The 11,688-nt window shown below is 32.4% G+C and overlaps 1 protein-coding gene across 1 annotated transcript; it reads left to right on the top strand.

Moving 5' to 3' along the window:
• On the top strand, positions 1-2,047 carry LOC107623082 (aquaporin TIP4-1-like). The gene is made up of 3 exons (XM_088510302.1): positions 1-324; positions 716-954; positions 1,458-2,047. Exons 1-3 carry the CDS (start codon positions 195-197, stop codon positions 1,830-1,832), a joined length of 744 nt encoding a protein of 247 aa, XP_088366428.1. The 5' UTR covers positions 1-194; the 3' UTR covers positions 1,833-2,047.
• Positions 2,048-11,688: the final 9,641 nt, after the last annotated feature.

The raw sequence follows: 11,688 nt of genomic DNA, 5'->3' as shown, positions 1-11,688 counted from the left end.
ATGGGAAGGCATAGCTAGGTAAGTGTGGTCCACCACTTGCAATATTTCTCTGAGAAAGGAAAGGAAGGACGCAATTATTAAATTGATGCTTTTGTTTTTGTTTTTGCATATATAATTGCCACTTTGCCTCAACACTTACTATCATCATTCATCATAAAACAAATTAACAATCACATATTCAGAACCAAGAAGGCATGGCCAACAAGATCGCTCTTGGAACCACCAGAGAGGCCACCCAGCCAGATTGCATTCAGGCCCTCGTGGTTGAGTTCATAACCACCTTCCTCTTTGTCTTCGTCGGCGTTGGTTCCGCCATGGCCGCTGGTAACATATCCTATTCTAGGAAAAAAAGAAAATCCTCTAATGAGTAGAATTGTAAAATAATACAGTAATTATTATTGAATTTGTGACTTGCGAGTCGTATTTAAAAATAATTAATCTTTTACTTTCTCACTTTATTCACATTTTCACTTTAGAAGAATATGGTTCTCTTTCTTAACATATTATATCAACTAACATAAATTTTAGATGTGTAAGTTTTAAATTGTAGAATTGTGTACTTTTTTAAAATTATAGATGTGTGAAGTTTTTGTTAACGATTGACTTTTGTTACTTTTTTTTTCGAATTTTAGTACATAGAGTAATTTATTGGCTAACAAATTTGTAATAATTGATGAGGTGAGACTAAAACTGACATATTTGTAACTGATTGTAGGCAAGCTGAGTGGAGATGCACTGGTGGGCTTGTTTGCCGTGGCCGTGGCACATGCACTTGTGGTGGCTGTCATGATTTCAGCCGGTCATATCTCCGGCGGCCACCTCAACCCTGCCGTGACCCTTGGGCTGCTGGTCGGCGGGCACATCACGGTGGTCCGATCGGTCCTTTATTGGATAGATCAGTTGGTGGCATCTGCAGCAGCTTCTTTCCTTCTTTACTACCTTTCCGGAGGACTGGTAATAATTATAATAATATTAATAATAATATTTCAGTATTTATGCACAGACCTTGGTTTCTACTTTCTATATCACCCTTTGTACTCTCTAGTTACTCTTAAGTTAACTATAAAAGTTTCGAGGGTTTAAGATATATCAAATTGTTAACTCTAAATTAAAAAATAAAAAATGCTATGTATGTAAAAAAAATTACTTACAAAATTAATTATTATATATTATTTTACACATTTTTAATATACTAATAGTATAATTAATTGAAATTTTTCTTCTAAAATAAAAAAAATTAATTCAGATTAAATAATTTAATTTTGATATATTAATTCTTATAATCATATCTATTTTTTTAAATGATCATTTATACCATCAATAAAAATAGTACTTATTTTTTATAATATATTATATAATTAGATTCACATATAAAACCATTTTATACTCCAGGCATATCAAAAGTAAATTCTATAGATTTTCTCTCATTCATTGTTCACTGAATTTTGCATGTGCAGGCAACTCCGGTTCACACTCTAGCAAGTGGAGTTGGGTACACTCAAGGGGTGATTTGGGAAATAGTGTTGACTTTCTCGTTGTTGTTTGCTGTCTATGCAACTATGGTGGACCCAAAGAAAGGAGCTCTCGCTGGACATGGGCCCACACTTGTTGGGTTCGTTGTTGGGGCCAACATTCTCGCTGGTGGGGCCTTCTCTGCGGCCTCAATGAACCCAGCAAGATCTTTTGGGCCTGCATTGGTCGCTGGTAACTGGACTGATCACTGGGTTTATTGGGTTGGGCCTCTCATTGGTGGAGGCCTTGCAGGTTTCATCTATGAGCATTTCTTCATTGACCGTACCCATGTTCTGATCCCTCGTGATGAAGAAAACTAATATGAAAATTGTATTTTGGATTTCAACTTGCACTTTCCTTTTACTTGCTTCTATATCTATATATGGTGGTGTATTTTATTTCTTGATCATCTAGTCTTTCTTTTCTTTATTAGTGTAAATTGTGTATTAGGTGCTGAGAATGTCTCCTTTATGTATAATTAATTAATTATTACTTAGTGATCTTCTCCTAATAAAACTTGAGTAGTTGAGTTTAATTTCTTTTTATTAATCAATGATTCAAAATCTAAGCTGCTATTATGCGTTATCATAGTTTAAAACGTAATTTCCAGTTTACATGTTAGTACCCTAAATATTTATTCCTATCAGATATTCCTTTAAACAAAAAGTTATCAATTTCCTATTAAGAAAACACGTTGAAAATACATGATTCATTTGTCGGTAATTAAAAAAAATAATAATCATCCAAATCGGTCTAAATATTTAAAAACGAATATTTTAATCCAAAAAAAAATTAATATATAGGTTAATCTTTAAAATTTTACTCCCACAAATAAATTAGTTTTCAATTTATTTTTGATAGAGTAATTATCCAAATCAGTTCCCAAAAATTTTTAAAATGAACATTTTAGTCCCTAAAAAAATTAATACACAGATCAATTTCTAACGTTTTCTCTGTCAATCATAACAATCTTTCGTCTATTTTACTTTTACTATATGTCAACATTTATTATTATTAACTTAACTTTGTGTAAGTAGAAAATGACACTAACATATTAATACACTCTTTTTATTAGAAACAAATAAGGTGAATAATGATACTTTAAAATCTAAATTAAAATATTTTTTAATACAAACATATTTTTAAAATAAGACATCTTTTAATTATATTAAATACAAAAATATCAAATAGATTTAATCTTGAATTTCTTGTAGAATAATCTCTAATAATTTTATTAAATAATAATAATAATAATAATAATAATAATAATAATAATAATAATAATAATAATAATAATTATTTTACTTTTTTAGATAGAAGACTATTATGTCTGACGAAAAATAATGTTAAGAATTGATTTATGTATTAATTTTTTTGGGATTAAAATATCTTCTTTTAAAATTTTTAGGGACTGATATGGGTAATTATTTTGTCGAAAAATAAACTGAAAACTGATTTGTACGTATCTTAGAATAAAACCTTGAAGATATTTTTGTATATTAATATTTTTTGTAATCTAAAATATCTATTTTAAAAATTTTTAGAGACTAATTTAAATAATTTCTCTAAAAAAATGTTCGAAAACGCAACAATTTGTACTATCAATTTAAATTTTGTCGATTTCTTAAAATACTAATAAAAATCGACGGGATTGAGCCCGGCGATAATAAAAGGAAAAAAATTTTTCATTTTGTAATAAAAATGACATCGTCAATTTCAATTGTCAAAAATAACGACGACTTTATTATCAGTATTTTATTCATAGATCAATTTTTTCCCCATATTCCTCTATTTGAAAAATAAACCAACTACAATTTTAATTTGTAGGTTTAGGGTCATAGTCTCATAGATGTAAACATGCAAGTAAGGATGATAGATCATATATGCCTTAAAAGTATTAATAATCCTGGTTAATCAACATAGGAAAAGTCAACGATATTTTGTGGGAATTATTTGTTTGCTTTCATGATGAAAATGGACGAGACAACATTGTCCACCATCCATGGACTTATTAAAAGCTGCTAGCCACAGCTATTCTCCACTACCAAGTACCAATGGCTATGGATGTATATTTTTAAAGCAAATCGTTATAACTAATTAATGATTAAATACTCCAAATTCAAACCCGTTGAGGCAGCGTTTATTTAGATATATTGAGATAGAACTAAAATTTTAGTGTCCGTCTTAAAAATTTCAATCTTTTCAATATTTTTTAAAAATAAAGACACAAAAAACTAAAATTTTAAAAATAAAAACTAAAATTTTAATAGTATTTTATGTCTAAAATATTCTCATTTTAATTAATTAATTCTAACTTTATCAAATAGGCTTAGATCTCACTTCTTCTTCTCTTTGCTCTTCTTTAACATTATTCAATTCCTTCTCTTTTGTGTTACCTTTTTTATTTTTCTTGGTAAACATTTTCTTACTTTCTGTGGTTCTCAAAAGCATCAGAGATTACTTTCTATACAGTTTTAGTAATCTCAAACTTCATGAGATTATCATTGACCTTCTTTTCTACTATTTTTATTATGCTGCTGAGATTATGTGACATAGTGAATTATTCGAGTCTGTTATGCATTCATCTTCGTAGAGAAAAATTGACAAATAATAACAAAACAAAGAATACATGGAGAAGAAATCAACGACCATAACAGAGATCAGAGAGAGAGATAGACAGAAAGACAAAGAGTACAACAGACAAAGACCGGCAAGCACCGAGAAACAGATCGCGAAAGGAAACGCGACAAAAAAGGTGAGATGAAGGTCTTTGTAGAAATGGTGGCAAGCCTTCCTCGTCAAAGGCGAATGCGACACCGGAAAACGTTAGTATGGTGGTAAGATGGCCTTCTCCGATGGTGAATCCCTGTGCCGGCACCTTCGAGGGAAGAGGGGATTAGGGATTTCGGGTGTTATGTTTTGGGGATTTTGTGTTATGTCTTCATTTTAAAAAAGGGGTAAATTGGTCATTAGTCTTATTTTAGTCTCTGTATTTATTTTGAACCAAATAAAATACTGAGATATAATACGACGGTAAATTCGACGATAATATATTATTTATTATTAATAATTAAATTGATAGTTACCGATGAATTTAACCGACGGTATACTTAAACTTTAATTTTTTTAAAAAAATGTTTGAAAATTTAATATATAATTTTAAATATTTAAATTTAATAATTTTTAAACTAAAAAAATTCAAAATTTTATAATTTCTTATAATAATTTGTTTATAATTTTTTGTTAAAAAATCACAAACAAATTCAAATATCAAAATACAAGTAAAAAAGTAACAGAAATCCTATTTGAGCATGAACAAATGAGAGCTTGACTTTTGACATTTTATCTTCAACTTCAAGCTCATCCACTAAGGGTACCGCTTTTTTGTAATTCTTCTTCCTCAAAAGATCCTTTATTTGTTCTTCAGAACATAATTTCTGGTAGCATACTACCTAGTAATATAGTTCAAGAAACAGACTAGGAAATAAAAATCTTTAATGAGATATGACAATAAAAGAGTGTATAGGTAACTGTTAAACGAAAGATGTTGCTTGCATTTTAAAAATTAATCCAAATTAAAGTTACAGACATAGATCAAGATAATAAAGTAGGACTAAAGTAAGTAAAATAAATCATAAAAGACATAGTTCGATAATAAAACTCAATCAGATGCAATTTGGTGCTTACAATACCAAATTTAATCGCATAAACTAAAAGTGAATTTAGATATAATCTTTAATATAATCATTCAACTGAATATCTTTATTTATATTATCCATCATATATCTAGGTTAATTAAAACTCATAATCGAGTAAAGATTGATTGATTTCAGGTTAAAATTCAACTAAATACCATATTATTCAAATTTGGGCACAATTTTGTTCCATTATAATAGATAACTAACAAACTACAAATTTTGCAAGTGCTTTATAACTACCGATGATAATTATTTCTAGCAGTTAGTGAAAGCGGTAACAAAGCAACAAATTTACTACATTTTGATCGTTTACTACATAATCCTAAATTTACAACTACAACTTTTGGTTGTTTACTACATAACCCTGAATTTACAGCAACTCTAATATTAAATTATTTTATTCATTATTATACTTTCCAAATCAAAGCAACAAGTTTAGAAGTTACCTGATTTTGAGTACTTAAATTTTTTTACAATAACTTGGATTAAGTTCTGTACATTTTTAGTCTTTAGTTATATTTTATTCGAGCATGATATTTCAAAAAATAAATTTATCAAACAGTTTTAGTCATTTTCATGAAATAGTCATAGAGCTACACCTCTACAAACAATTTAATTATCTGCATCTTTAAGCAAAAGGCCTATCTTAATTTTATCATCAATCCACAAATTCAGAATCATAATAAAATCTAAAGAAACCAAACAACTAATTAACATGATAGAAACGGGGGCAGAGAAGTGTAGGATTAGGGTTTAGTAAATGTCAATAATGTCAAAAAAATAGAAGAAGGAAGGGAAGAAGACATACCTAAATGAAGGAGGAAAGGTAGCATCGCAGCTGACGGAGGCAAGCGGTGGCGGCGGTGAACAACAAAGGTAGCAACTCATAGGAGAGAAACAAGCTCTTCCATGGCAAAAACAAGCTCTAGGTGGACGCTCCTCGACGGCAACGATGCTGGAGTCGTGGAAAATGGTCAACAATGGCAAAACGACAGCAAATGATGGCAATGGGGGCTGACGATGAGAGAGAAAGAGAAAGGGGAGAGAAGTGAGGTTAATGATGTTGTAGAAATGGAAGGGAAGGGTTCGCAAATTTAAATTTAGGGGACCAGCTTGTGACCAAAACGGCGCATTTCATTTAATTACCTTACTGTTGGATTTTTTCCCCTAAATTTGACAGTAATGATAGTGCCAATTTTTCTTTCCCCCTCTAATTATTACCAGTGAATTTACCGTCGGAAACCGAATCCGACGATAACATTTTTACCCGATGAATTTATTGTCAGATCCGTCGGTAAATCCACTGTTAACTCCGATACAAAATCTGACAGTATTCAATATTTTTCTTGTAGTGTAATTGAACTGGACCCAATTAAACTTGATTTTAATTGGTTCAAACATTAATTTTAGGGTTGAAAAAAATAAACCAATTTGATTACCCGATTAAGTTTATATTAATTTAAAAAAATAAAATATAATAATATATATACATCTTTTTTATTTTTTTTTTACTATTGCATATTATCTACATACGTTTTTTTTATATTTTTTTTTAATTTTATTTTCCATCAAGTATCAGATTACACAAACTGATTCACACCAAAAAAAGATTACACAAACCGATTTAACCCAAGTTTAATCGATTCGAATTGATTTGAATTGGTTTGAATCCATTCACATAAAAAACTTTAAATTTAAACCAATCCAACCCGTAAACACTTCTATTTTTAAGCCGATGAAATGCACCACTACACCTAATTTTTCTACCATTTTCGTAGTATATAAATAGTTATTTTTTATCCCGAAAAATCGTATCAAAGTTTGATAGTCTTCGTGTAGGACCATCATTATTCACTCATGGGCCATTATTTTTTTAAATGCAAAAAAAATTAAACAAAAATAAAAAATTATAATAAAAAGAAATGATACTTTTTCTTTTTAAAGATGATCTTAGTGTCTTTTTTTTTAAAGGTAAAAATTTCATTAAATAAAACTTAAAAATTTGGGTCCACAGTGGACTCCATACAAAAATAATGATGGGATATCCGATAAAACTGATATGATATCACAAAAAAAAACTTTAAAAAAATGAAAGAAAAGAACTTTATGAGAGAGATTGGTATGATCTTCGAGGAGCTTCATTTTCACCCTCTTTCCATAATCGTCTTCCAACTTAATTGTTGTCCCCAAAATCTGCTGATCGCCAATTCTTTCTCTTTTAAAGATCAATTTATTCCTTGTTATCCACAATTGTCACAAAAGGTGAGCTAAAAATTGAATCTTCTTCCTCTCATTTTTGCTCCCTTCCAAATTTTCATTGAGCTTAAGCCACTATTTCTACATTTCAGCATCATCGTTCATGTTGGTAGGTGTCACACTAGAATTTTGCTAGGTCATCGTCACTTTTGGGCAGATCAGCAAACAATGCCAAAGTGATTTCTCCTCCTGGCCATATCTTAGACAGATTGAAAAAACCTCAGGTAACCTCTCATAGAGTTTTCTTCCAATCGATAATTCATTGTGAAATACCTTCGATAAAAAAACACTAATTTTTTGTGGGCATTTCAGATCCTACAAGGAGGACCAGAGTTTCTTTGACTTGCATTGATCTGGAAGTACCTCCAACGGTGGATGATAAAATTGATGAGCTACCTTATACCTCGAAGCAATAATGTACAGACCTTTCCTCTCTAGTAAACAGGTAGGTTTGTCTTTTTCCACTATAATTTATGTATGTAATATTGCTTAAAAATATTTGGGTTGAATTGTGCTATCACTGCTTGATAGTTCTATTCTTTGTGCTCTATCATTAATTGTTTAACCTATTCTACTTGTCGATAGCTGTTTGTTTGAACAATTGTAGCCAGTATTGAAAAATTTTTAATCCAAGTATCTGTCATAACATTTACTAAGTTACTCCTTCCTATCTTTCAAATAAGCCTTTTCGTTGTCACTTTCTTTTCCTCCAACAAGCTTCTTTACCCCCAAGAGGGGTTATTACCTAAGTCGGTTCTTAGAAAATTTGAATACCTAAAGTATTTGCTTTTGTATACTTTGAAAATTAGTGAATTAGGTTTGATCAGCAGCCTCCATGTATCATCCTATCACACAGATTCTTATGCTTAAGTCATAAAACTGACGTGGCGAGGTATTACGACCTCTAAAAGTAAAATCATATATATAATATAGGTGAAAAAGGATTTTTATCTAGGATCCTTTTGAAACAGAGTTAAAACAAAAGCGTTAAACGAAAAGGCGCATATCTCTCGACAAATAAGCATGATCGTAATTTGGATAAGTTAAGAACAAAGAGCTATAGTTACATAAGGGAAGATTTCCAAGGATACAGATAACAAAGCTTCTGACTCGGCTCGCGAAGTTAAAACCGGCCAGAGCATATATACATATATACAAGAGAATCCCCCAAAATACAATTTACAAAACCTATTTTTCTAAATCAACCTCTAAGAGGGACAAAGCATAATATACATATACATTGGAGATATAAGAGTATCTATATATGCATTAAAACCAAAATAAAGTCCCAAAACACAAAAGATCTTTGCTTTCAAAAGCTCCCAGTATGCCTCAATGAGGTGCCTCACGTCCTGTATCTGAAAATCACAAAATATGTATGGGGTGAGAAACAGAGGTTCTCAGCATGGTAACAGTGTCCACATAACTAACATATAAGGTTTCGGGAAAGCCAGAGGCAATCCTAGAACTTCTGACACTTGATTTAATCTTATAAAACACAACTAAACCAAAATCATTTAGGCAACTAACTAAGGATCTTCCTTCTAATCTAATACTCCCCTTTCCAACTCCTCCGAACCTCCCAACCGCCACTAAAATTATTTGTTTCAAACACAAATATTACATGCAAAGAAATCACAATTAGAATTCAGATACAACAGATAAATAGGTAGCAAGTAGTTTATGTGATCAGCTAGGCATTCCAAACAAAGCACACCAAACAAACACATAGATGCATATGATGCACGTCTATCCTATGGCTGATGAGTTTCATCTGTCAGTTATATAACCAACCTGACAAGTCCTGGTAGCTAACCACTGGATTGTCTCTCTGTCGTGCATCCCCAAATCTCAAATCATAATCATTCATAATCATATAACACACACCGGTGAATATCCACGGGGGCGAGCTCATCTGAAAAGGTATAAGTGTCCGGCCACACTTACGACATAGGGTCAGCAGAGTATCGAGTCTGAACTTGGAGCATGTGGTGGCAAACCACTGCTTTCACCCAGGAAAACTCGTATCTCAGATATTTAGAAGTCCAACAAATCACATAATCAATTAATATTCATATAGTCAATATCAACTATAATTCATTATTTAGCATAGCCATCAAGCTCATTATATGTACAGCACTTCCACCATCATCATCATCACTTTACCTCTTTCTTCATCAACAAGTTATCTTCTTCACAGCCCTAATTATACTCCACTACCCAAAATCCACCTACCCGGCTTTAAACAAGAATTACAAGGGTTTTGAAAGGCGGAGGAATGGTTTTAAAATTTGAACAAGCGTATTCGTAAATTCGTCGAAACGTAACTCTAACGGAAATAATGCTAAAGTGGTCAATGTATTTTACTGTTATGACAATATTATTAATGTATATATATAGGTGGAATTTTTAATTAATTAATCAAATTCCATCCGAACAATCCAACCCCCTAACCTTAACCTCCTTTCCAACACATTCTCACACTCTCTCACTCTAAAATGAACCAAAACAGCGTCTCAATCTTTCCACTCTCACAGAGTCGCTATCGCTAACATCATGTGGTCACGCATCTCCTTGTCGGATCCACTGCATCTACCAACTCCTGTGCCGTTTGTCGCCAGTTTCTGTTTCGTGGTGGCTCGCTTCTCTCCATGCGGTCAAGCATAAGAACTGACACACACAGCAGCGGCGTCTCACATCAACCTCGTCTCCACGTCTCTCGCCAACAGTTGTGTCTCATTTCCCTACCGCCAGTCGCTGATCACAACTACTCATTGCTCATACAATATAAACGAGATAAGATACGTTTTGCGTTGAACATATCACATTTGCACACGTGATACATGAGAGAGGATGCACTACACGTATCTCGTTTACACTGTAAACAATGTAAATGAGATACACTTAAATTTAACTCGTTTACAATTTAAACGAGATACATAAAAAACTATATCATTTACACTCTAAACGAAATAGACTACAAGAAATTTCGACCAGGAATAAAAGGATCTGTAAGTATTAGTCTTCTCCACAAACATTTTACATCTTCTTCTCCATTCTTTCAATAAATCTAATAAAAGTATCTAGTGGTAGTGGATATATTGTTGTAAGTATATATCCAATTGTCATACGAGAAATAGTGACAATGGAGTTGTGTTCGAGTATGATAGTCCTATTCTCTTGCGCACTTGGAGACTAAGTTCTTTGTCTGAGTTACAGAAATCTGATATTGATGAGTCTCGGTACAAATGGGACAAAGGAGATTGAAAAGGTTAGATATAGGTTACTAGCACCGATGAAAAATCGAGTATTTTGGTTTTGTATTTTTTGACTCGATGGCGATGAGTATGCGCCTGATGTTTGATATCTACGGGAGAATCGTGGCTGAACAAGTGATGGGGCATTCTGTGGAGGTTGGTGATGTTGGTGGTGGTGGTTCTGGGCACTCGAATTTTGTCCAAGATGACCCACCTCTTGCACCACTCTCTCTGTACTGTGCTAGTCCAGTGGTATACATGGACGTGGACAGTGAGAAGTCGGATGAAGAGTATGTTGCCGATAGCAACAAAAATGGTTCTTTTGAGGATGATGATGAGCATAAGTTTGTACTAGAGACTCCTATTGATAGAATAGTTCAGTATTTTCTTCCTGCCCCAATATCAATTCCGAAGTTATCATTTGTACTCAACCACTATTATACATTGGATCTGGACCTGAGGCATGAGAAAACTCCATTTCCAATATAGGTGGAGACAATTACATTACAGACAGTGGTGTGGAGTTTTGCATTGGTCACAGATTCAAAAACAGAGAGGTTGTCATGTTAGGTGTGAAGAATTACATCATTTAAAGAAGTGTTGAGTACAGAGTCGTGGAGTTGGATCGATCAAAGTACCATGAGCATTGTAGGCAATATACAACAAGATATCCTTAGAGTCTCCGTGTTGTCCTCCGACCGAATCTCAGATATTGGTAAGCCATTATTCAATGTCTAAAGTATATTCTTGTTTATCATAATTATTTTGGAATGAATGTCTACCGATTCCATTTTAATCCTATGAGATGTCAGACTGGGCCAGTAGATTCAACAAGAAAATATGGTTACAACATTGTGATAGCGGTCGCAAGCTTGGGCACATTACAACAAAGCTCTCTGAGTGCCTGAAAGAAGTTTTGAAGGGTACGCGATATTTACCGATTTCATCTATTATTAGATGTATTT

This window comes from Arachis ipaensis, chromosome B10 (genome assembly GCF_059453495.1).
Source record: "Arachis ipaensis isolate K30076 ecotype BB chromosome B10, ASM5945349v1, whole genome shotgun sequence".
Classification (NCBI taxonomy): Eukaryota; Viridiplantae; Streptophyta; class Magnoliopsida; order Fabales; family Fabaceae; genus Arachis; species Arachis ipaensis.
The sequence above is the reverse complement of the archived record's forward strand: the minus strand, read 5'-3'. Positions and strand labels throughout refer to the sequence as shown.

What these genes read in the sequence shown, in the direction of transcription:
- LOC107623082 (XM_088510302.1), top strand. Translation starts at nt 195, where the DNA reads ATGGCCAACAAGATCGCTCTTGGAACCACCAGAGAGGCCACCCAGCCA. An exon ending in TGGTTCCGCCATGGCCGCTG is followed by an intron (nt 325 to 715) that starts GTAACATATCCT and finishes AACTGATTGTAG; the next exon opens with GCAAGCTGAGTGGAGATGCA. An exon ending in ACTACCTTTCCGGAGGACTG is followed by an intron (nt 955 to 1,457) that starts GTAATAATTATA and finishes TTGCATGTGCAG; the next exon opens with GCAACTCCGGTTCACACTCT.